We start from the raw sequence: 26,809 nt of genomic DNA on the forward strand, positions 1-26,809 counted from the left end.
TCAAAATGCAGACACTTCCAGGATGGAGAAGAGACACTAATCAGAGAGTATGAATGCTCCTTTGCTCTGGGGAAAAGGTTATGTTTTGGTCAGAACATGAGGGTAAATCCTCTCCTAGTATGTAAAGCACCACGGGATCTTTAATGTCTAGGTTGAGCAGACATGACCTCAGTTTTCTAAGGTTTCCTTAATTCCTCAACTCCCACCTGTGAAAGGTCACAGAGTAGTTCCAGTGTTACTGAATTAGTGCTTTGCTTTGGATTTTTGGCAGGACCGTTTTGGGGTTTAGCATGTTTGTTTGGTTTTTTTCCCTTCTTTCATTTGACAAACCTATTTTCTCCTCAAATTTGCCTGGTTCTCAGTACCATGAAGTAACTTTCTGTGAAACTCTTGGATGCAGGGCCAGGGAGAAGATGTAATCTGGAATCTGAAACTACACAGAATACATCATTCCATTAATCTGCTCATCTTAGTCTTTTTCAGCCTTCAATGGCTGAAAGCAGACAGTAGCTGCAAAAGTACACGGATAATTTAGACAGTATGAAGAGGAAATGGAGAAGCTCATGTTCAGATTAGCCACAAAAATCAAGTGAAAATAAAGATACAAATCTGTCTTTGAGCAAAAAAACCTTCACTAACTACAGTCATTCAGGTATCCTGGTCTGCATGAAACCATGTGTGTTGAACTCACCATCCAGCATTAAAGGGAATTCAGGAACCCCTAAATTAAAGAAGAAAGTGGAAGAAAATTAAGGAGAAATTTATAAAAGAAATCGTTAAATAATCTTGTTTAGTGGAAACCCTTCTCCTTCTTTTTATGACAGTTCTGATCCGGTAAAGATGCACCTGACTCGTTGATAGTGATTTCTGCTAGCTGTTACATGTGAGCAATTCCCTTCACTTATGTAAAATTAGCAACCCACCTAAGCATATGGGACTCTTAGCACTGTCCACAGACTGATTCACAGAAGATGCTAAGATTTGCAAACATATATGGCATTTATATGACTAAAAATTAATAAAGCTTCCTGTTCAAAGGACTGCAATTTTCAGGACAATCCTACAATCCTTCCCAGTTACATCTTGTAATTCTTAAAATCGCTTCATGTGAAAGAACTGAAGTCCTACTTAGCAGAGAATGCACTGTAATTCATTGACTTGGGCTTGGATGCAAGCTGCAGTGACTCTAATGTCCTGCAAGTTGTCCTGCAAGTCTTCCATCAGAAATTAACACAGCAGTGATGAACACTCCCTCCAACTGCATATTCTTATTTGTGTGTATGTGAGAGCATTATTCTTTGTAATCTCTCAGGAAACCTGAGAGAGGACTTGTCCAGCCTCACTTAGTCCTCCCTTTCCACAAGGATATTATCTGCTTGACTCACTGGTTAAGGTCAACATAACCTTGAGAGTGTTATCACAGTAAAGCCACATGCATTTGTCTGTGGCAGGAGGAATAGCACAGCACACTGCAGAAACAGGAAAACTCACACTCTGCTTTGAGGAAACTCACGGACTTGAATCAGGTAAGACCTCATAATGTGCCAGGGCCATTTAAAACCCAGAGCTGATCTGTATCTACTGACACAGAGGGCTAACAATGGAAAATGGAGTGGAAGTCATTGCATAATGGTGGAAAGGAGCGACTGTCCCTAGTAGTCCATTGTTCCAATTTTAAAAAAGTCAAAATAAGCTTGCCAAAAGATGTTTTATCTTTTGGCACTCTGTCATACGTTTATTTTTCTCTGTCTACCTCCTCCCCCAAGTTCCAATGGATACATGCTTTGCTTATTACTCTAGTCATAAAGTTGTAAAATACCTTCATTTCAACTACTGACCACTCTTAGATCTCCTAGTCCATAGCTCCTTTAATGAAATCCTCAGGCAGCATTTCCCTGTATCCTTATCTGAGTTTGGTAATAAAGCATATCTTAAGTCAACATCCTTTCACAATATATGAACTAGAGCTGGGCAAGCTTTTCATAGCAAATGTTTTATTTAGTAGACTAAGCCTTTTGTTCTCTTTCTGAATTATTATGGAGAAACTTTGACTTCAATTAATCTGGTTGTTATTCACAACTGTTCAAATAACAGTGTCAGTGAACATATTTCAGCTGTTTGGATGTTCTCAAATGATTCCCTTCAGTTCTTTCCTATGCTATTTATTCTTCAAGAGCTGTACTTGGTTTTTCCCCACCTGGTGACAATATTACCTAATTCTCAAATCACTGGAAAGTTTATGGAGAGAAGCAAAATAAAAGACATTTCATTATGCCTGCTTTTCTACTGTTGTCTGTTCCAAACATGTATTTCTTACAAAATTTTGTACAAATATATAATAAGTGTCTGTGATGAGGCCTATTTTCTATTAATAGCCTTTCAATAAAAGTAATTTGGTATCTCCATATTAAGGGAAATCATTAAAAGATCTGAGAACCTCGTCTAATTGAAATGACAGCTTCCAGTCAAATATCCAAGATTCCACCTAAAAGTAACAAGGCAATGAAATATGAGACTTTATTAGTTCTGTATCTCACTGAGTTCCTTCTTTTGTAGAAATTAGAATTTTTAAATATTTTTGTACAGTATTTATCTGACTTTAATGTGATCTAAGTAGCATACATATCTTCAGATTAACTAGTATAAATACATGGTATGTTTCTGCAAGTATAAATCAGAGACAGAATACATGCCACTTTTCTATTATTTTGATTGTTATACTTCATGAAATAGTACATCCTGTTCATAATAACTGATCATGCATCTCCTTTTTTGCATTTCAAGAGATTCCCAGAAACTGTAAAACTTGTAACTAAACCTTTATTTGCAGTTCAACAAAACTAGTGTACCAAGTCAGGATTCAGCTCTGCTCTGTTTTGTGTGCCTCATGGGTGTGAAAACAGAGTTGCTGCAATGCTTTTCCCCACACATGCAGAAATAAACAAAAGCAACACAAATTTGTTAAGAAGAAAATAGACTAAATGAACTAAAATGGACGAAATTCTATCCTGAAGTCAACAATGGAACTGCAAGCACTTTTTAAAGGGGAGATTTTAGCATCTAAGTTCCCAACATTTGAACACAATATCTGGTAAACTTTTTCTAGGAATCAAAGCCTTTGTTTTGAACACTAATGAACTGTGATTCAGGGAACCAGGTAAAAAAATACTTTAAACTCTCTTTAGATGTAGCAAACATTTTTAACCTGTATTCTCTATCACAAGCTTTCACTTACTGTATTATGTGATCACGTGTTTTCATTTCAATCTGTTAAAGTTATCAGCCACGAGAGCAATTTCTTCAGATTTCTGCTTAAAATTGTGGCTTTAACATTTACAGCATTTTTGCAATTTATCATTCTTTCTACCCTAGTATAGTATGAGCTCTTCAATTTGCTTAAGCAAATATTGGCAGCAAATCAAAGAAAATACTGTAGGTCCATGGAACACAATTTTAAACTAACCATGGAAAGCACGGCAGGGATAGCCGTGATGTGAAGTATGTTAGGCACACTAATTTTCCTATGTGGTATATTCTTCCTTGACTATATGCACACAAAGGAGAAAACATAACCTATGAAATGTTCTATTTACTTGTTCCTGCAATGTCTTCAGAAATACTCTATTTTTTTTCCAAGGGTCATTACAAACACTACTTAGAGCCAGCAACGTGACTAATGACATTTTTTAATCTTAGTATCATGTTTCTTCAGTATTTTCATTAGTGACATTTTTCTCTTAGATCTTCATTTTCTAAAGATGCACTACATCTTTTTATTAAGCTTTCCTGGTTATGAGGAACTCCAGAAGGGCACCAGAAAACAGTACTATAAAAGACAATCGAGATACTGCCTGTAAACTTGTCTGGACTTGCCTACTTCCACCAAAGGCTATTTCCTCCAACGAGTGGCTTGCAACATGCTAGGCACAAGCTGTTTAATTCAGCAGCAGTGTGGTCAGGACCTTGTTAAGCTCCCCGTGGAGTTACAGTGGATTTATAACAGTATGATTGTAATTAAGATTTAACTGTGACATCTAGCTGTAAAAATTTCACTCCTTCCAATTTCCAGTGGCTGTAGAGCTCAATCTTCTCAAACACTTATCTTCTTTTCCATTTAAATTGCATGCAGGTACCCCAGAGCACATGAACACATTTAACACTCAAGACTCCAGAGCTGTCCTAAAGGAATTACCATAAATAATGGAAAATCCACGACCTAAAAAAAAACCAAAATAAAACAAACACCAAAAAAACCAAAACGGTAATAATCCATTATATACATTTTTCATCAGCACTATACAGCCTTGCTGCAGGTGCAGTTTTGCAGATACTGTACTTTTTTTTTCTGTCTGGAAACCAGTCACAATTCATAAAGATTATAAAACACATGATTTTATAAAACTCCATTTTACATTCATAGGAAGACTTTGCATTTGCAGCTCAGCTTTCATTGTCTAGTCTTGGTTCTCCCATCATGGACATACCATGGACATTTGTAAAAATAAATAACAGAAGCAAACTTGAAAGTATATTAACAACCTCTCTTCATACAGGAGATTCATGGTTGGGTAGTACACACAGACAACTGCTCACACATTGGTGTCCAACAAAAAGCAAATCATCTCAGGTTTCCTATTAGAGGAAACTCCCCTCCCACCTCCCTCCTTGATTTTTGGATAAATGTAGCCTGTGGTGAAGTCAGCAGGCACCAGTCAAGCCCAGGTTCCTCCACCACTACTTTATGAATGTATTTCCCCTCATCAAAGTATCTGTTGGCCTCCACCACTCTGTTCCTTCCCTGTCCCTCCCTCTTCTCCACCCTTCTTTTTTTTTTGCCAAAACACCAAACAAATGACCACTACCTATCATGTGATACACACAGAGGAGCTGCAGCTAAAAATACTTGATTAAGGGAATGAGCTAACGCCATTCTTCACCTCAGTCATGGACTATGCTGCATTTGTTTATCCCATTGCCAATTCCAGTCAAGATTTCTATCATACATGAAATAAATAAAAAGGGCTTTGTTCATCAAAACAAGCGCTGAAGGAGGTAAGAATTTGAATGAGTAGGGAATGCAACTAGCATAGAAGACTGTGTAACTAATTACATACAAGTTAACTTTTAGGCCAAGGACAATCTGCAAGGAAGATGAGGAGCCTTCATTCCTATGACCACCAAGGGCAGAAAAAAAAACCCACTAGAAACCAATTGCACAGGTGCAGAGTGCATTGAGACAAAATACGTCAACCAGAAAAAAACAGGGACTATAAAAACAAAAAGGTCAAAGGGGGAAGGTGCGCCGTGGCAGAGCAGAGATTCCCCAGCTGCCCAGCGTTGTTCTTTTGCTTAATACTGCTTGCTTAATAAATTCTTGTTAATTGATTTATCTATAATTAGCCTCCCCAATTGAATTTGTCCATAACAATACACTGCGCCAGAGACAACTAGAAAAATTGAAGAAGATGAATGTCTGTTTCAGGGTAGACTTAGGTAGTACCTATCAAATGAGTACCTGGTTATGCTTTGCACATAACTAATATTTAAAACTTGGATTACCTACAAATAAAAATACTATGGAGCTGGATCTCCTCCCAGGTGTATTGCCCAGATAAATGGTAGAAAGAAAAGAGATTCAATAATCCCAACCCATTGAGAAAGACATGAACAGCTGCATAGCTGAACTCTAGTCTTGAGCAACCAACATGCACACCACGAGTCAACTGTGTAGTTCTGATAAAGAAGAAAGGACTGAATGTCAAGAGCCACACTGCCTGAATTATTGGTGGTGAAATAGAAACCAGCCCCTCCCCACATGTGGAGTTTGAGTCAGAAATCCCAGGAATGGGGCCCAATAGCCTCAGCACCAAGTGGACATAAATCTAGAGTTAGCTAACATGAAACATGGGCAACAGTAGTGTGTTAGCATCCTCCTTCCACCCCACAGCTGAAGCTCCTTTCCTTATGCTGCAGAACAAACTTTTGCTTGAGGTCAAGAGCTCCAGAGTAACTCTTGAAGCCCTTTCAGGAATGAGCTAGAGATTATGGTGTTTGAAAAGCTGTAGTGCAGTGATTCTACCATCAGTCTTATGCAGAAGCCTACTGGATGGTGCACTTGAGTAGTTCCCTTCTCTACCTGAAAGGCTCAAGCTCCCTACCCTAACCACAAGATACAACTCCAGCTCTCAGGTGAAAATCACATAAATATGGCTGTGTATCCTGCTGGGAAACTCACCTGGAAAAGTGGTACTCGTTCTCTGCTCTAAGGCTGGCAGAGATGTTTTCCTATCCATTAATTCTTCAATGAAAAAAAAAATATCACTCTAAATACTCTGGAAACACACTGGAGAAGTCCCTAAGAACACATCAAAGGCAATTTCACTCATGTAACAACTAAAAAGCATTAAATGGTAGCCACTGAGTATTGTGGTTTTTTTCTGCACCCATAAGAGGAACTGAGAACACCTCTTCAAAAATGAGAAAAATCATTTTCCCAAAATGGGTGGTAAAAATAGTTCTGGACTTTTTTTTTTTTTTTTTTTTTTGAGTAGGGGAGGGAACTGAGCATGGATTTTTCACACTTTCAGTAAAAGCACTAATCTTTAGGTTTTGGGAATGGGGAGTCACAAAAGAAGAGACAAACACAACCTGTGAAAGAAACAATTCTCTGATGTGTTCCTTTGAGGTTTTAGGGATCTTGCCTGAGAGCTGGGGCTGTCCTGTTCCTCTAAGAACATGAAGTAGATCTTTCCCATTTGGAGATATAAACTAAACTAACTAAACTGAAGTGTGAACCTCAGCTGCAGACATCTGGATTTTTTTTGTTATTAAGACATGCTGACATTTAGCTGACTGAAGGTGATGAGATGTGTAATGGTCACAGTAAGATAATTCACGTCAGTGCACACAGGCAGCAATTGTGTAAAGACTGTGTGGGTGACTTCATAAAACAACAAGAAAATACAAACTACCTCATCCTAACTACCAGCAAGCATTTGGGAGACCTGTCTAGTTGCCATGTTTCATACAATTGTCCTTGGAATTGCTACTACAGAGATATGTATTGCATTTGCAATTCCCCTTAATCAGAAGAGAGACATGAGATTAGTTCCAAAAGGATTATTACTATTTATTTCTCTACTTGCTGCTTTTCTGGGCTATGATTTAGATGAAATTCAGTAAATTTGTATTCTTTTTTGTCCTGCAGACTTTTCCAGACTACTTGCAAAGCCACAAACATCAAGAAGGAAAAAGAAAGGCCATAAAAATAGATACCCTAGAGAAAATAGAACTATCATCAATACACAACTGAACAAGAGAAAAATACTAATTCATTTGGAACCTGAATATTTATTTAAAGAGTTTCAAAAGAACAGCTTTCTCTCTCCCAGACACAAGCAATTTCCAAACTCTAAAACAGGTTTGGAATTGTCATTCACTTTCAGTAGCATTAGACACAGAGAGCAAGGAGCAGGGGGGTAAAAGCAGAATGGACACAGATCAGGAGCACTTAGAAGTTGCTATCTAAAGAAACATCTGCTTTACTTTCATCACAGATTAATTAAACACTTCACTAATGTTGTGCATTTGTGGAGAGCATGAAGGTCTGTAGGCAGCACACATTACATAGTGCACATTACTCCTGTGCGTTGCTTTTGAGCATCACCACCAGAGGCTCTTTAAGACCCTACAGCCATGGAATTAGCTGTGGTACTGCCAGCCAGCTGTGTATCCTCCATGGACTTTGGAACAAGCTATAAAAGTAAAAAGAAAAACATACTTTGCCAGTTCTTCACAAAACAGAGCCAGCACTTTAAAACCAAGTGGGTCCTTTTCCACCTGGCAAATCTTGAGGTCAGCATCACAGGTCACCACTTGGGATTGCGTCAGGGACCAACTGGTTGCATTCAGGCAGCCTTGGGTTGGTCTGGCAGCCTGCATGAAGTGAACAAAAGCCAGACCAAGACAAGAAGTTGAGGGAATTGGATAGGAGGAAATTAAGAAGACTGTTCCAAAGGCTTTTGAATTATGACACCCGTGTTGCTGCAATACATTGGAAAACTAAATTAATTGCTCCTTTCCTTAGCCCCCTCCTGCTGTGGCTGTATTTCTTTTAGCTAAGGGCCTGAGACACTAAAGATGCATCCAATTTCCAATGTCCAAATGCTTGTAATCACAGATTTACAATAAACGGAGACATCTTGAAAAACAAGGCTGTTCATTAGGTGGTTCATGGCCTTCAAAATTTTCAAGACAACAGAAGTAGTGGGAGGTAACAAATCTGCCATAGAGAGGGATAATTTCCAAAAATTTCTGATCACCTATTTTCTTAAAAGCAGCAGTCTTTAAAGAACTTCTGTTCAGGAACTCAAAAGCTGAGGTACCTTGACTCTATAGTCAGTCTACAGTCACTACTGGAAAAAGAAAAGCTAACTATCTTTTTAAGATTTTAGTTTACAGTTACATTACTGGAAAGCCAAAGGTTTTCTAGGCACTGTAAAACCACATAATAAAAGCAGAGCCCATTTTCTGTAGAAACCAGAGGTTCTGTAACTTCACAATCAATCTGTTACATAAATTGCAAGGATGCGGCTAGATGGAAACAAATTTTATTTAGTAGATCACAGCAAAAAATCACCTAAATTTTGCTCATCAGATCTTAACTTGGCACAGGTTGTCAGAATCTTATTGATAGCACTCCAAGAAAACACTGCTTTTATTTTTAAGACCTATCACCCTTATTTGAGTAATTCCATAGCCATTAAACAGCCCATGAGTGCAATCACAGCTATGTATACTACCAAGTTCCCTGTACAGCACAAAGAACTACCTTAAATTGAAGTGGTAAAGCATGAGAAGTTGCTTTTGTTTGCCCTTTTCCCCTTAAACATCCAATGTCTTTTTAAAGAGTGAGGGTTGTTTTCTGTTTCTTCTTACTCTTATGAGTTTTGTTTCTTCTTAGATTACTCATGTAATTCATTGCAGACTTCAGGACAGTAACCTCTGTAGAAATTGCTAGTGGCCCACAGAGCTAGCATAAAATAAAAAGTTACAAGTCTACATAACCTTAATTTTATGGTTATAAGCTATATTTATTGCAATAACATAAGTTTGAAAAGACTGCTAAGTGTTCAGTGTGGGAATGCAGAGAATTTCTCTCAAGTTAGTTTTATGGAGAAATGTGTTGTTAAACTGTAGAAAAGGTTACAGTCCTTTCAAGTGCTGCAGAGCTGAATGCCTGTTAGGCATTTTTAGAGTATGTATAAAATACCCCCAATCACTCCCTCAATATCACTCACTGAAATTCAGATTCAGGACCTTTTCTCTGTTCAAGTCCCATTAGTTTTAACACTGTAAAGTAACCTGAATGAGAATGTTATCAAGGATCAAGGTGGTAGAATTTGCTCTTTACCTCTTGCCCACCTGGACTCCTTTGACTTGGAAGTGTTTCTCACCATAGCATATAGACACGGTGCAGCTCAGTGAGTGTACAGCAAAGCTGAGACTTTATCAACATGAGAGCTGGGAGTGCTCTTAGTACTTCTATCCTGATTTTATCTAATGAGTCTGGGCAGGCTACAATCATCTGGGTGACTCCGTTTCTCCACCTGTAAAACTACAATGACTATTTTCAAACACACTGAATCCTCTTGTGACCTGCCAAAGAACAAATGCTAAACAAGAGAACACACTGTGGCTCCACACATTTTTCAGCCTCTCTCCTGCCCTTGGTCCCTTACTCTTCTCTGCCAAGGTATGTGCCCACTCACTTTGCTGGGTGACCACACAATGAGCTGGACTGAACACTGCCTGTAGACTAAGACTTAACAGAATGCCTGTGTTACAGAGTCAACTTGCTCATTTGCATTAAATCCATGCACACTTCCTCCAGAAGGTGGATTGGCACAACTGTTACATGACAGAAACAGCGAGAATGTGGAGACAGGGTCAAAAGACCTGTCTGCATGATTGGTACTGCTCTGTCTGCCCCTGAATGTGTTCCTGATGTGTCAAGGGCTCAGGGACGATAGGAGGGAAGAGAGAAGCCTGCATTGATGGCTATGAACTGCTCAGGGTGCAGCTTCTTGGTTTGATACACAGTACACAACAGTCTTTTGAAAAATCTCCTTACCTCCATTATTTTAAATTATGCCTGCTATCCACATCTACTGCAAATGTTGAACTTTTTCTCTCTTCTCCTTGTTGTTCACATCATTATCACTTTAATTTTGCATTTATTTTTTATAGGAAACAGTTTATTATTTTTTACAGAATATCAAGAGGATCTGAACCTGAAACAAGCCTTTGCAATTCAGCCTACAGGGTCACCTAAAAAATAAAAATAAATTGTGTGACGGAGAAACTGAGAAACAAATGCTTTCTTGCATTTGCTTTCTCCCATCTGCTTTCTCTTTCAGGCATTAGGGTTTTTTGTAGTGCAAGGAAAAATTCCTTTTATTTTCCAGCTACAGTTTGCTAGCAGCCCCTTTTGGTTTTAAACAACTGATGATCTACTCTTCCAGTGGAGGTCATGAAAATTTATTTTAGACTGGCCAAACAACCTCCTGAAGTTCAGTTTACCTTCTGCCAGATTTCTGAAAAACAGTAATGACATTCTGCAATGCCCTCTGCTGGGAGATACAGCCTGGAGCTGGAAGGAGAGTTACCAGTTCCCATCCTCCAGCAAGGAACAGATATTTGCAATGAGATGGACTGGATTTTCACCTTCTGTATGAAATCCTGACCCTGATGCAATCAATGAAGTCCTAGCTTTTAATTTTCAATTTGCCCTTGAACATTCTTCCTTTTGAAAACTGCACTGGAAAAAAACCTGTTTATTTCACATCCAAATGAAAACCTCATTACTCACAGACATGAAGATCTCTTTTTAGCATTTGAGCTCTAGAGGGAGGTTTCATGAAGAAAAAGTCTTTCATCTGAAAAATTCTTTGTTCTTCTTGCCATTCTTTTAAGTCTTTTAACTGTAAAAGCCTGTACAAAATCACACATGCAAATGGCATTCATGTTGCACAAGTGGGATTCTGCCTAACAAATATTTTCACTGACCAGGGTTCTTGTACTGAGAAAAGGAATCTATGCAGTGAAACAAAGAGCACTGCTATGCAGTGAAATAAAGGAGTGTGTCTGGAACCTGATGTGTGATAATGCCAGCCCTGCCACATCTGTCTATCTGAGATACAGAGATCCCGGGGCCTCAGGAAGAAAAATCTGAACCTGCCCCACTGAGGAGCAGGATATTAGTGTGGAGTTCACACAAACAGCACCTTCACCTCCACGTGCACACTCACACCATGCCCCTGAGGCTAATGGCATAGTTTCTCCTAGTTCACAATTCTTCTGGAGAATCATCCCTGAAAAATATTTTCCAGCCTTGGCAAGGGTGATGGAACACTAACTTTGCTTTGGTCTCAGCTCCCTCAGCTAGGCTGGTTTTACATGATGTTTGTCTCTCACCACAGCTGTGCAATGGGCAGCAAGCAGGAAGAATTTTTCCACAGTAGTCCCCAGTCCTCTGTGATTAATGCTTTCTCCTTCCTACTCACGTTCTCATAGCCTAGGTCCCTCCTGGCAGGCCAATTATCTGATATTTACTACTACTTATTATTTCTATCTGTTAAATGGAAACATTTTTACTTTGTGATATGTTCTCTGCACTGACCTGCTTTATCACCATGTGCGTCCCTCCGCTCCACTTTACAGGGCCTGACACCCTTGGTGCCAGAGAATGCAGGTGCAGTAAAGCTGCACAGTGCCTGGCAACACCATTTTTATTTGAAGTTGCACATAATTATCATTGATTTGGAAGTGTGACCTCCTTGTTACACAGCCTTACAAGCTGACAGTTTTTTTCCAGAAACCACTTTCCAGTGTTTGTTATGCCCTCATGGAGATCAAAATGTCATGGTTATAAGAAGCTTTGAGGATTATGCCATGTTCATTAAAAGGCCCCCAGACAAGTATTTTTGTGTTTTGTATACTGTCCTGAAAAATCTTCTGCTTCTCTTGGTAAGCACTAGGTCACATTCATTTGAAAATGAGCATGTATGTTTACAAACATCCAAAAGTAAGTTGACCCCTCACAGCAAAGGCTAAGATTGTCATTCTGGACACCTACCTGTTTTTCTCAGGAACAGTTTCCTTTACAAGAGAATTGTGTAGCCCAGACAACAGGTGGTGGCTGCTCACATACTCTAACCTTGAAATTATTGAGAGGAAGGTTGGAAGAAACTGGAAGTTTTTCCAATCCTCATGCCCCTCATGGGTAAGGCAGCTGTGCCAGCAAACTGAACTGAAAATCTACCCTCTAAGCTGGCACCTTCAATGGAAGGATTGACAGTGAAGTCCAGGACTGGGATAGCCTCCAGCTTAAACTGTCCTTTGATCCAAGGCTGTCTCTCAACATCACAAACCAGTGTTATATGAGGAATCTTGCACACACTGTTCATTTTGCTGCCAAAAGGTCTTTCAGTAAGTTGTCTCCCAATAAGTTGTCTCCCAATCTGGTGTCTTTAGTAGAAAAATTTCATTCACAGGCATGTTTGCTAGTAAATATATGGCCAAAAATCTAGATTTAGCCATGAATTTTCTCATGTTGATGCACTTTACTACTAGTAAGAAAGAAGGAGTTTCACTCAAAATGATGTTATAGTGGATTGTGATAAGAAACAGGGTTAGAGTAATATCCTGTAACTGGGAGCAACGAGTTGTACAGCTCTACATATGCTGGAGGCAGCAGAACACCTTGGGGAGAGGCACTCACTGCATTACCTCCATCCCAACTTCTGGGGCAAGAGATTGGAAGGCAGAAAGGCCTGCAACATGCTGTCACCATATCAAGAAGAAGAGTCCTCCCTGCAATCATTTCCCTCTTGTCTGGCAATGGGTAGCACTAAGAAACGACTTTGTTGTTACCTGGTTCTGCTGACCTCTTATCATTACCTGAGCCCCTGAGGGTTCATTGTTCAGAGAAGAGGGCTGAGAACAGTTTTGGTCAGCCTCAATTTAGGGTCACTTTGGTTGCCACAGAAAATAGAAGATGGAAATAAACATCCCGCCCTAGAAAATTTTTTTTTGTCTTTATCACTGTTGTGGCAAAATCCAGTTTTATAGCATCACTGAGAAAGCTTTCAGTAGCTTGAGGATTAGAGAACATTATGGCTTCCACACGGAACAGCCTGGGTGTCCAGGCTTCCAGCCTTCTGTCCCCTCTTCCTAAAAATATATTAAGATAGTATAAAAAAAAAAATTAAAAATAAAAAAAATAAAAAAGAGAGAGAGACATTCTGTACTTCTCCAGCCCTCAGCAATCACTAACCTTTCTATTTGCACCCAGTCAGTAGGAGACATGATTTGAGCAAGCCACCTTCACTGATTTTGTAAGAGAGGACAAAATTCAGGGCATGACCTCAACTCCTTTCTTCTCGCCACAGCTTAGCTGAAGGCCCAGTATGTCAGATTCACCTCTGTGTGATTCCAGGGACTAGTCTGGAATCAATCTGACCAGTAAGTCTATTTGATTGCATCAGGCCTTTCAGAAGTTTTGAACAACAAGGATCTAAACAGCAGGCAGTAATCTGCACAAAGCCAATCTTGAACAATTTTTAAAGGTCTGTGCCTTTTTTCTTTTTTTTTTTTCCTTTTTGGTTTCAAATGCTTTCCAACTGAGCAAATGCTGCAACAAGTTCATGGGAGAAGGCCTCGAGGCACCCCTGATTTTGGCACCGTCATCCCATAGATACTCCATACATTTTTGGCACCTTGCAACAGACACACTGACAGCCACAGGATTGATGGAAAAGGAAAGAATCTGTTTTGCAGTCAAAAGAGAATGTACTCAGATTTCTAAGGCCATTTGAAAGAATGCCAGAATGATACTGGTTTTTGGCATTCTTAAGCTCCTTTAAGATGATGCAGCAAGTGGTCTTTTTCACATGTGATGATGTATTTCAGGACAAGAGTTTCTTCAAGATTTTCCAAGCCTGTGGGCTCCTGATCCTTTTTCAAATTACAGAGATGATAGCATACTGGGAGAATTGTGATTAGTTTAAACTCTCCACAGCTGCAAGAGATGAATGTAAAAATTCCACCCAAAAATCCTCTTCTTCTGGATTGAATTTACCTACATGACACAGAGGCCTGGCCAAGGGACCACTTAAAAGAGCTGGAGCAGCATCAATGATATTTGGTTTCTTCCATCACATCAACCAAGCAAAGGCTCACAACTCTTCTACCCAACACATCTCCCCCAGCAGCACCGCCATGGATTGGGCGGGGGTATTAACAGTGACCTGAGATATGTGGGGAGGAAAATGGAACAATTAAATAAAAGCTTAAGTATGAGGGAATTCAGACAGGGCTTGCAACTCATTAATTGAAATACACAGAGAATTGTAAAGTACCTTGTTGCCGAGAGGCTTTACTTGGAAGTCTTATGGACAGCAGACCCATCTCATCACAGGCTGAGAAATTTTGAGGCATCTTGGCAACGGGAGGGTACAAGCACTGTGCTTTCTGGCTCAGCTGACCTAAGGAGATGGCAATGCTGTTCAGCTTAACAGGACCTCTCTCTCTAAATTGCTTCCTTACACTTCTAAAAAAATATAGAGCATTCAGTGACACTCTGGGCACTGTGCGCACCTTGGGACATGTCACCTCCGGTGTGCCTCTGACGAGAGGGAAGGTGGAGCTGGCCTTGAAGGCTGGTGACTGACACCTGCCACACTTGTCTGGATTTATTATCAGGGCCATAGGCGAGAGCTGCCTTTATGGGGCTTTCCTCAAAAATGCCTGCCCCGACTTCCAGGACGCTACTGGGGATGCCAGCTGGGGAGTGTTCCTTGTTTTAAGGGGACCGAGGCCGCTGTCTCCACAACTGTTAGGAACAATCTATGCCAAAAAAAAAAAAAAAAAAAAAAAAAAACAAAACAAAAACACTAATAAAACAAAAACAGAGTTCTCCCGCGGGACTTAGCAAAGCCTAACCGTTTGATTTGCTCTAAACAAACCAATATCCAGCCCGGTGGACTGTATGACAGACGCATTAAGTTTAACCTCTGTTTCAGACCTTTCACTGAGAGAATGACGCACCCGAGTGCCAAAGCACGCCTCTTCTCGGGTAAGTCGCCATGGGAAGGTGGGGAGGCCTCCTGTAACATGCGTAGTCGTGGCCGAGTGGTTAAGGCGATGGACTAGAAATCCATTGGGGTCTCCCCGCGCAGGTTCGAATCCTGCCGACTACGGCCGCGATCCCGTGGCTTTGCGTTTTCCTTTTTCTTCTCCTCCCCGCTGCTGGCTGCCGAAGCCCGCGAGCGGTGCAGCGGGGCCGCAGCCGCGACCCGAGTCCCGCCGGAGCCCCAGAGCCGCCCCGGGGCCGCCCCCGCCGCGGCAGGGCGGGCGGGCAGACCCCGCCCCTGCCGGGGCCGCCTTGGCAACCGCGGGGCGGCAAGATGGCGGACGACCTGGATGGGCTGCTGGACGAGGTGGAGAGGCGGCTGTGGCACCGGCACGGCGGCGAGGAGGGGCCCGCGGCGGCCCGGGGCAGGTCAGCGGTCCCGCCGCGGTCCCTCACAGAGCAGAGCGCTCCCCGCCGAGCGAGGCCCGCCTGGGTGCGCGCAGCGTCCCCGCCTCCCCGGCCGGACCGCTCGGGAACCCAAAACTCGCGGGCTCTGGGGCCGGAACCGGGCCGACGGTCGGCGAGTGTCACCTGCAGCCCTTGTTTTTGAAAGACCCAAACCGTGTGCCAGCGAATTTAGTTATTTCAGACAGTCTTTGTCTCCTGCGTGTACCGCAGCCTTGGATTAAATATGGCGTTAAAAGCTGCGCTGATTTGCCTCTGAGTTGGGGTTGAGGATCACTTGGCTCTCTTACTGACTTTATTATAGTACCTCTCTGCATATAACTGACCTCAAATATCTATGAATCTCGCGATTTAGAGCAGGAAAAACTTCAGCAATAACATTATCAAAGTTTTTATTCTCTTAATGCTTTAGTCATTTCACTGAAATTACAGGATATTCTGCATTGGAGGGAATGCACAAGGGTCATTGAAGCCCAGCTCCTGGCCCTGCCCAGGACACCCCAAGAGTCACAGCGTGTGTCTGACAGCATTGTCCGAACCCTTCTTGGGCTCTGTCAGGCTGGTGCTGTGACTTCCCTGGGGAGCTGTTCCAGTGCCCAGCCACCCTCTGGGTGAAGAACCTTTTCCAGATACCCAGCCTGAACCTCCCCTGACACAGCTTCATGCTTTTACTTCCAGTTTTTTTTTTTCTGTTCATACTTTATTAACCATATCCACTACAGTAAGCACTTAACCTACATGCTACACTTTGAGGTTATCTGCCTCAAATTCCACAATTTTCAAAAGGGTGATTTTGCAGGTTTGGTCCTGGCAGGGTCATTGCTTACGGTACTGCTAAGCATTTGATGTCTGACATCTCAGCCTGCCCTCAAGCTTCCATCCCAAACATGAGGTTTCCATCCTGTCCCTGAGGTTTCCATCCAGTCCCTGACAGGCATCTCAGACTCCCTTTGGAAGCTCTGTGGACCAGAGAGGCTTGGTCAGATGTTTCCACAGGTGAGCTGCTGAGTGCCTATCCAACACATATTTCAAAGTCTCAGGAAAGGATCTTGAAGAATCCAATGACTAATGCAAGACCAGGAAGACCACCACATTTGACCAAATTACTGGACTTCCACATTGTTTGCATAATGGTTAGATGAGCATTAATTTTAGTCAACCTAATTACAATCTTGAAAAAAAAAATTGATACCATTTTCTTCTTTCTCAGGAGTAGATTTGTTCTTGATTGGTTAATGCAGCAGTACTACAGGCCTCGTTGACAAAGAGCTAGCAAACAGCAGACTTGAGTGTTACTTGAGTAAAAGCAAAGTGCAGGTGATCTTTCTAAATTCATGCAGTTCTGCAGGAATCCTCTTCAGGACCCCTGCAGTTGTGTAGCTTGAGTAGAGACCTTCCTCTGACCTTATCTCCTTCCTGCTTCTGAAGCTAAATGTGAAAAATCAGGGTTGTCCAGTTAGTTGCCCAGTAAGTGTAGCAGGGGTTATATTGTCATAGTTTTATTCACACTTGGGAGTGGTTGGAAATAAAAGAAACAAGCGAAAATAAGACCTATGATGGGACAACGCAACAGTGACTGAAAGGTGTTACCCTGCAGTTTACATCTGCTCAGTCATGATTTGGGTGGCTTATCTGAGATACTACAAAAATATTAGGGGGAAAAGGCTGTAACTGTTTACATTTTTAAATTCACACTTCTTAGAATTGCTGTAGTCTTGCTACAAAATTGAAGGCTGATTTATTTGTTTTTCAGATCTGCTAAAGTGTTACTGAGTGCTGGCAGCAGTGAAGAAGATCTAGATGACATTATTGATGAAATCTGTAGTGACAGCAGCTTTGCCAAAACACCTCCGGTGAGCAGGGGTTTGGAGAAATTCAGAACAAGTCAGGTTCAACAATGGAAGTAAAAGCACCATAAGCTGAAACTTTTAAAGCAAAACATGAATGAAAACAGGCTGTAGAATAAACTTGGAAAAAAAAGCAGAAAGGAAAATGCAGTAATCCTGTAGTGAGGAGCAGGAGAGATGTACAGAGATGTTCTTACCTAGGCAATAACAGGCAATTAGAGGAAATGCTAGTTCAAAACAGAGCATAGTGTCAATGCTCAGAACCACAGAATGGTCACAGCTGGAGGAGGGACTTCTGGAGATCATCTGGTCCAACCACTTTCTTAAGCAGGACTGTCTAGAGCCAGTTGCCCAGGACTGTCCAAATGGCTTTCAGTTATCCCTGAGAATGTAGTCTGCAGCCTCTCTAAGTAGCCTGGTCCAGTGTTTGACCGCACTCACAAGTTGTAAAGATTTTTTGTACATTTGAGTGGAAATTCTTGTACTTTAGTTTGCACCCACTGCCTCTCCTGTCAGTGATCCCACTGAGAGGAGTCTGGCTACGTCTTCTTTATCTGTCCCTGACATACCTTCATAAGGTCCTCCTAACTATGGTTTTTCCAGGCTAAACAATTCCAACTCTCTTAGCTGATACCTGGATGTCAGATGGTCTAAGTCCTTCATTATCTTCATGGTCCTTTCCTAGGCCCACTCCATTACATTCATGCCTCTTTTGTACTGGACATAGTGCTCCAGACATGTCTGTGAGGTCATAGACCTGTTCTAGTCTCTCAAGTACAAGAGGGAGATGGAGCTGCTGGAGAACATCCCGCAAAGGCCCATGGAGATGGTTAAGAGACTGAAATGCCTGTCATATGAGGGGCAGATGAGAGAGCTGGGACTGTTCAATATGGAGAAGGATCCAGGGGGATCTTATCAATGTGTTCTTTGATTCTGTCTCATCAGTGCTGAGTAGAGAGGAAGGATCACCTCCCTGGACATTCCTGGCAACATCCCTCCTAATGTATCCCAAGATACTGTTGGCCCTCCGTGCTGCAAGGGCATGTTGCTGGTTCATGGTCAACTTGTTATCTACTGAATTTTCCACAGCCCTCCCTGCAAAGCTGCTTTCTGGCTGGTCAGCCCACATGGTGTTCTGTGCATAAGGATTATTCCTCCCCTGGGGTGGGAGTTTGCATTTCACCTTAGCTGAACTTGAAGAGATTCTTCTCACCCCATTTCTGGAAGTCATTTGAGGCCCCTCTTAGATAGCAGCTCAGTCATCTGATACACCAACCACTGCTCCCCGTTTTGTATCAGCAAATGTCTTCTTGCTTCACAGCAGGAGATGGAGATAAAGCTGCAAATTTACATTCTCAAGACAATTACAATGATAAAAGGCATTGAAAATAGATACTCATTTGGGCATTAGCAGTAGAAAATGGTGTTACTTATACTTCATAACCTCCTGCAGATTCCCTTATTTTCACAAGTGACATTGTTTTTGTTTTGTTTGTCTTTAATTTTTTACAGGATGGCTAAATCTGAACCTACAAAAAACGCTTCTATACATCTGAAGGAGAGAGAATTATGCCAGTAAATTTGCATAATGTAACATTTTATATCTCTAGAACTTCCCGTTTAGGATCTAGAGTGTTCATATTTGAGAATTCAAATAAACTCTTCTGTGTACAGCAAACAAGAAACCTTTCAAAGACTCTATTTTTTTTAATAATCTAATTTTTTGATGGGTTTTAATAAAACAAAAGCTAAAAACATCAAGGAAGAAGGTTCCAAATTATAAGCGGTTTTAAAAGCAAAATTAGTAAAAGGAGGTCTTGATTGTAAAGTCTAAGTAATCATGTGGTTTGGAATTCCTTCAGCCAGAGCTGGAAATTCACTATGGGAAGAGAAGCTTTGTTCCTTGCTTACCTGTTACCTCAGAGCCTCAGAAACTTGAACAGGAAAATTCCCAAAGTCTTAGTCCCCTTCTTCTGTGACTGGGATTTTCTGGTTTCTGCTTACTAAGTAAAACAGAATATTCTACTTTGTGGTAATGTTGCATTTTATTCTTTGGTTGTTTTTAAACAGAAATTGCAGTCTAATTCTGCAAATCTCACACCTGAAAGAAATAGTGGTGTTGTACAGGCACATGGGAAAAGGTAGGTGAAAAACATTCTGGCTTGTTGAACATTGCTTGATTATAATTTCTTATCAGGCTGATAATACTGCTGCTGTTTAATCTGTGTTGACATTTCTTAAGAAAGACACCAAGAAGAGAGATAGTCTTTTTAAAGAAAAAACAAAGATAAATTGGTAATTTCAAAGAATTGTTAATGTGTTTCCATGTGGTCAAAATAATTTATTATAAATTTATTATTTAAGCTATTGAACATCTTCCTTTGCCTTATGGACACATACATTTATCAGATGCTGCAACATGTAGATTCTTGTATATTTGGCATGGAGAGTGTTTTTCATAGAGCTTTTCTTTGAACGCTTTGATAATGAAAATTTTAAAATTCTGTAGTTTACAATCATTTGGATGCCTTGCCTATATTTAATTATTTTTTAAATACCATGCTGTTAAACTAGGATAAATGTTATACTTCTTTCTCCAACCTGTTTTGCTCTAATTTAATATTTTTTAATGAATCCATTTAGATGCTGTCCAGTGTACTTGGGTGGAAGCCTTTCACCATCTGGGATAGGAACAAATATTTCAAAAAGGTAGGAAACCTGAAAAAATATGTGCTACTTGATTTAGCATTATTTTTATTCACAGCTGTGTTTCTGTGGTGGTACAAAATTCTGCATTTGAACTGGGCAGGACAGCCTTACAGTCATCTGAGGAAGTGGCTGCCTGTAACTGCACTTGAAATCAACTGGTCCCTTCTAGTCCTCTGTTGTTGACCATCTGACCTTTTGCTTGTTTGAGATGGTGAAAGATCCTTGCAAATGAGACATGAAACCAAAAATCAGTAACAAGTAGTTAAGGAAATTGCTGCTGCATTATTTTTCTCTGCCTCTCTTGATCTTTGTATGTGATGCCAAGTATGTGATTTAAGTCACTGGGTTGGTTGAAATCTCCCAGAACCTGGACTGAAAATGGTCAGAGTATTTTGCAATTGCAGCTGAATTTAGCAGAAGAGATACTTAGATGATTTATCCACAACATCCTTTAGAACATTACTGCATTTCCATGTGGCATTTTTTGTAGTAATTGTGCACTCAACACATGTGTTGTATCAGTGAGGAAGACTAAGGAGATTATATCAAGTGAATATCAATTTATTTTATGTGTTCAGTGAGGATAGGAACCTGTAAAAATAATACATGAACATATAATTAAATCACATACCATACATCTGAACATGCCAGAGATGTAAAGGCATTAAGTGACATTGCTTCTAGAGTTTCTGAATGAGTGCTGTACTTTGACCCATTTATGATGTATGTATATTGTTTCAGTCAGCTTCTCTGATTATTCTTCTTTGTCCAGAACGTGTGATCAGCTACGTTGTACTGCTTGTGACTTCCGTGTGTCACTTTTCAATGACTACGTCTGGGATCAGTCCTGTGATTATCTTTTTTTCAGGTGTGTCTGGGGTGGGTATTAGTGTTGTGCTACTGTGCTTTGGAGCTCAATAAGAATGGGAAAGATTAAAAGCCCTGAGCATTTCTGTGTCACCTAAAAAGCATTCATGCTACCTGTTTGGGATCAAGTGGGACAGTCTGTGGGGAGGGGGAAGTAATGTCTCCCAAAATCTGTTTTCATCCGTTTCTATCTCTTCTTCCATGACTCTCCCTCTGCTTTTAAAAATAATTCAAGTTTCATGGAGGAAAAGGCCATCTTATTGCTGAAATAAGCAGGTAATCCATGTGATGGGTTGGATTCTGCCAACCAGTGCAGGGTATCTACAACATGAATACAGACTGTTCAGCATGTGCTTTGCACCTCACCTTCACTCATACAGTCTGTGATGGTTTAAAGGCATATGTTTTTTTCCACTATCAGGTGTGCTGTCATGTTCAGTGAAAATCAAATAGCTTTATTTCTTAACAAATTTCTTTCTTGAAGCAAGGTTTGGTTCAATGGAGAGGTGGGATTTTTGTTTTCTGCTTATATTGTGATGTCTTTAATTCTTTTAATAGTTTTTGAAGACTTAAAAGTAAGGAGTTCCTATTTCCAGTTTTTCTAAAGTTAATGCCAAGTGAAAGATAGTGTAGTAGGCACATTTCTAATAGACATCAAATTTTGGTTCCTCTTATTTTAGTACAGTCTTTGTTTGTGCCAATTAACTGATGGTAGAGGTGGATGTGTTCAGAGTATCTGCTTGGACAGGGATGTGACAGTCAGAGAAAAAACATTAATGGAGATATTGGCTCATTTTCCATGATTTTTCCTGTGTTACATCTTTGGTTATTCCTATATTTTTCTTCCAGTCTCAAAATCAGTATTTTTTATTGAATACCATTATTTTTCCCATTATTTAAAGCAGTTTTAAAAATACCATGCTGCACTAGTCTCTTAAGATTAGTTTGGTAGTGGAAAAAGTTTAAACAAAATTGGGATTCTTTTATTTACCCAAAGTCAAAATTGTTTCACTTCTCAGAAATTAATTGAAATTAAGAAATGAAATAAAAGGGAATAAAAAAACCATATGAGCGGCATTAGTATCAAATACCTGTAACATTTATTAAAATCTGTAATCTTTAGCAAAATATTTAGCTGTTAAGTTTGATAAACCTGAATTTTAGAAAGCAAACTTTAAGGTTAAACATTTTCCTTCCATCAATAGGTGTCTGATCTCTTTTGCTAAAAATTCTTCCCTTGATACTTGTTTTGAGTTTTCTTTATTTAAATGAGCTTTTTAATGTTGCTTTTGAGCAATTCAGTGGCCAGGAGGAGGTCATGTGAGCACAGATAGTTAAAATGCTACATTTTCACTTAGTATTTTGGAAAGAACTTGTTCTTGTCATAGCATGCACTTTTTTGTTATGGTTGATGGCTGCACAGGAATTATTTCTGTGTTGATGTACAGTCTACCCTCTTACAGCCATTTCATTTCAGTCACTTTAACAATCACCATGTGTAACAGTTCCTGATGAAAAATTTAACTATGTAATTTTTCCCATTGTGCATAGCAATTTTTACAGTAAATTTGGTAAGATAAATACATTTTTGTGTAATTTTTTAACACAAGAATTATCTCTGCTTGGTTTGCTTCACAATTCTGTCTCTGGAGACTGACTGGAAACATAACAGGTAACATTGTTTACAAAAACATCACTTTATACTTTATGTGAGAGCACAAAAACTACACACTGAAACTGCACTCAGGAAAGGAGTGTTCAAAACAGAATTCAAATATATCCCTAAATTAATCCATGACAGTGGTAGTCAGAATTGTCAAGATGTCTTCTGATTTGAAATGGCCTCATGAATATTTTTTCTTTAAAAAAAAAAAAAAAAAAAAAAAAAAAACAACACCAAAACAACCCAGCATGATCCTAAAATGAATTCACTTCTTTGGCAGGAATAACATGCCTGAGCTCAGTAAACTACGAGCAAAGATGATAAAGAAGAAAGGAGCACGTGCATATGCTTGTCAGTGCAGCTGGAGATCCATTGATGAATTAACTGACCTCCAAACAGAGCAGCAGCTTCGGTGGGTTTGTGGTAAACATGGAGAATGAAATCTTCTTTTGTGGGATACCCACTTGTGTGCAAATGGCTCTTAAAATCAATTTGTTTCCTATGCAGTTTTTTCAGAACAGATGGAAAATTGAATACTTAGATCCAGAAATAGATTATAACACCCATATTTGAACCTGAAAATATTTTTTTTTAAATTAACTGTCTTGTAAGCAGTGTGGGGAGTTTAATTATTAGGAGAAATAACCAACTTGGAGGCTTTCCGGAAGCTAAATGAGGTTAAAGTTCATACTCAGTAAAGAAAATAAGAGGAAATAACAGACTTGGGCATGGCAAAGTACGTTGAGAGTCTTCTTCACATCTAGCAGAGAGCATTATTTCCCGTGTCTGCAGGATCCTGGACTCAAAATGGTGGGTTGGGAAACAACCACGACACGCAAGCATATGACTTTCTGCACAGAAGTGAATCCTGCTCTGCTGCTTTGCTTATAGTTCTAAATGAGAAAGTGGTTGTTTATCTCTTTAAAAATTACTATGGGATCAGCTCTCATCTTAAAGGTTTCAGCACACCCCAAAATTTTACTTACTTTTACCCACCAGTAGCCAAAATTGCAGATGTTGAACATTTTCATCCAGTTCCTACTGCTTTCTTCAGAGCACTTTCTGCTGACTGAGGACTTCTACCACAATGAATTTCTTTAACTTCTTTTCAGCCCTCACTGCACAAGAGATTAAAAAATTATTGTGCAATTATTAAATGTGCAGTTTTTAAATATGCAATTTTAAAGTGATTCTGAAGGGTATGTTACTCTTTTATCAGTATTTTCAAGGGAAAAAGGCTCAAGCTTTTAAGAGTGAGAAAATATATATCCCCACTGATGTTCAAATTCAGATTTTTTTTCAGTTTCACTTACCTTTCACTTCAGCTTCTCTTTAGAAAAAATCTTGTATTCAGAAAGTGCAACTGTCCTGTTTCAACACATTCCCTTCCCTCAGTAACATTGTTACTTGGCAAGTTGCTTACAGTCAGTCACTACAGTTCATTAGCTTTTCCTTTTCATTATGTATAAATAACACCGAAGGTAGATTTGAGTTTTATGCAGGGGGAGAGGGAGGAAAGAATAACCAGTCCTGTCATTTACTACATTGAAAAGTGTCTCAATATGGAAAATCTGTCATTAGTTTTGCTGTGCAGTATGTGTATCTGTACAGATAAATTCAGAATTACTTACTTTGGTGAATTCTATCATTACAGAGCCATTTCCCTTTCTCTGAAGTTTTGCTCATGGTTCTAATCTGTACATTTGTTCTGTGTCTGAGCTTTCCCAAAACAATTGTGTGGTCTTACAGACGTGATTCCTGTGTGTGTCGCCCTCTGAAAGAGCAGATCTCAGTAGTGATCAGAGGCATCATGCACTCTGCACCGTGCTTACCTTGTCCTCCCATGAGTGCTTGTTTTAGAACCTGCAGAGGCCCAGCAGTGTGCCTGGGAAGTCTAGCAGTGCTTCTTCAGTGCTCCAGACTGCTCCTTCCAGTGCCCATGCAGCCTTGCTGTAGAGTCAAAGGTGAGCTGGCTTTGGAGAGTACTACTTCGCATGATGGTATAGACATATTTAGGGTCACGTATTGCTTTCAGTGAATTTAATACTTCAGGCTGAAGTTTCAACTGCTAGAGTCCAAAACTGCAGTTTCAGGACCAGAGACCAGTTGACTACTGCTCAGTCAGCTCCTAAAAGAACTCTGCTTGCCTTTGTGTCCTTTGTGAAGATGTAGCCCTGGTCTGGGCTGTGCACAGTGAGTGTTCCTGAGTGTTCTTCAGGTGTGCCCAAGCGACTTTTCATGCCTAGAGAACATCAGTGCTAAGAATAAGAGAAGAACCCAGAGGTAGGTAACAAGCTTCTCTGGGGAAGAAGAAATCTACTTGCCATTCTTCTCAAAGAATGCATTTCAAAAAGAGCTGCACTGCCTTGGCTTTTCTGTTCCAAGGCTATTTGAAACGCATGACCAAGTAGCTCCACAGGGTGTCTTTTGGCTAGAATTGTACTGGAATTTGTGTCACAGTGTAGAAACAAGCTGGGCTTGCAACCTGTGAGCCAGAGATGGGCAAAATCCTAATTCCCATCTCAGTTCATGAGATAAAGTCTTGCGTGACTAGGAAAGGGAGCATTTCTCCTGTACTCTGAACATTCTCCTGAAATAATCGGGTTTATTCAAGTGTAATTAGCTTGTTTCTGGCCTTGGTCAGAGTGGTGGGATATGACAGCCTTTTGTCCAAGGGAGGTTGTAAACAGGTACAGAATAGTACTTCTGGTACAGGTTTTCAGAATTTATCATATTTCTAGATTTGAGAATAATTGCTGCGTCATTAGGTACAATTATTTTGTTGGAAGGAGGAGCAGTATTAAGATTTTATTTCCTTTCCTTTGTTTTCTTCAGTTACATGTTACAAACCACTCCAAAGTCCTTGGATGAAAAGAATGTAAAGAAAGGTAAAATTAGAGCTTAAGTGTTCATTTGATGAAGGCATTGTCAGATTGTACAAGGTTCTCAAGATGTAACCCAGACCCTAAGTGATATTTCTGTGTCAGTTATCTGAGATAGCAGGGATTATGTAGAGAATTCTGTTTAAGAATATGTAAAGAATTCTTTTTAAGAATGCAATTCAGCTGTTGTGACTGGAAGTACTGGAGAACAGTGTTGCTAAGTATAAACATGACCACTGTTTTCCTCCAGGTTTTTGCTTTGGAATAATAATACCATTTCCATTTGTGAAATGGGCAAGGTGAAAATTTAAGACTTTTATTTTGCTTACTGATACGCTTGGAAATTTCCTAGCCTGTCCTATCAGTCTGCAACAGACCCCTCAAAAAAGCAAAAGCAATGAAGAATGACAAAATGAGATTCCATCAGATTTTAACATGCTGCTCTGACTTATTTTTCACTTGCTTTAACTGCAAACTATGGAGGGTGAATATAGCTCAGAAGAGTCATTATTAAGAAGCAACCTGCCATTAAAGTTAACTTACAGAAGCATAATAACATTACATATTGCAAGCTCTGCACTGTATTATATCAAATAAGGGGTTTTTTTTGTCCAAACACCTATTTTAGTTTTGTACTGAAGATATTCTACAAATGCTGCCACTTGCTGAAAGACTGCCACTTCTCTTGTTTCCTGACATGTGAGTCTTTGGGTCATGTAACCAGCACATGTGGTAGTCATACAATACAAGAAGTGTTATGTCAGGAGCTGCATATGCAAATTTTTCTTCCTGCCAGGCTCTGTTTTCAAAAGATATGACACTGTGGTGTAACACCTGATAACTGCAGGCAGGTGGAGTAAAGGGACACCAGGTGCTGCTCATTTGTGAGGTCCATATCTGATGCCTGGGGTTTGGCATGTTTGCTTTGAGAAAGTTTTTCAAATGTCAGCACTTACTTAATAAAACGAAAAGTTGGAACTAATCTGAATTGTGTGTTGTGTGAATTCTAGTGCACTGTTCCTATCCAAGAGAAGCCTCATAAAAACTATGGTTTCTGTCAGAAGGGTTATGACATGTCCTTAGTTCAAAAGCACTGTCCAGTTCATAAGAAGCAGTAAGTACTGTTGTGTGTTTTCTCACACCGGTGGGGATGCAGCAAATAGGGAAGAATTAAAGAAGCTTTAGCATTCTTTACCAGCTAACACATGATGAGCACATGAATATAGAGAGTTCATAAAGGTGA

At 40.1% G+C, this 26,809-nt stretch overlaps 1 protein-coding gene and 1 non-coding gene across 3 annotated transcripts; both read left to right on the forward strand.

Annotated features, from left to right (window-relative positions):
• Positions 1-15,178: 15,178 nt before the first annotated feature.
• Positions 15,179-15,260, forward strand: TRNAS-AGA (transfer RNA serine (anticodon AGA)). Its single transcript has one exon. It is a non-coding gene; the product is annotated as a tRNA-Ser (tRNA).
• Positions 15,261-15,424: 164 nt separating this feature from the next.
• Positions 15,425-26,548, forward strand: CFAP418 (cilia and flagella associated protein 418). Of its 2 annotated transcripts, XM_021543239.2 has the most exons (7): positions 15,425-15,562; positions 17,352-17,451; positions 19,516-19,586; positions 20,089-20,154; positions 20,927-21,022; positions 22,965-23,096; positions 24,434-26,548. In XM_021543239.2, exons 1-7 carry the CDS (start codon positions 15,468-15,470, stop codon positions 24,720-24,722), a joined length of 849 nt encoding a protein of 282 aa, XP_021398914.1. In that variant the 5' UTR covers positions 15,425-15,467; the 3' UTR covers positions 24,723-26,548. The 2 variants fall into 2 exon arrangements, with proteins under 2 accessions (XP_021398914.1, XP_031359910.1); XM_031504050.2 differs by lacking the exon at positions 24,434-26,548 and having other exon boundaries at positions 22,965-23,143.
• Positions 26,549-26,809: the final 261 nt, after the last annotated feature.

Source organism: Lonchura striata, chromosome 1 (assembly GCF_046129695.1).
Source record: "Lonchura striata isolate bLonStr1 chromosome 1, bLonStr1.mat, whole genome shotgun sequence".
In the NCBI taxonomy this organism is placed as follows: domain Eukaryota; kingdom Metazoa; phylum Chordata; class Aves; order Passeriformes; family Estrildidae; genus Lonchura; species Lonchura striata.

What these genes read in the sequence shown, in the direction of transcription:
- CFAP418 (XM_021543239.2), top strand. Translation starts at nt 15,468, where the DNA reads ATGGCGGACGACCTGGATGGGCTGCTGGACGAGGTGGAGAGGCGGCTG. An exon ending in GTACAGGCACATGGGAAAAG is followed by an intron (nt 19,587 to 20,088) that starts GTAGGTGAAAAA and finishes GAATCCATTTAG; the next exon opens with ATGCTGTCCAGTGTACTTGG. An exon ending in TGTGATTATCTTTTTTTCAG is followed by an intron (nt 21,023 to 22,964) that starts GTGTGTCTGGGG and finishes CTTCTTTGGCAG; the next exon opens with GAATAACATGCCTGAGCTCA.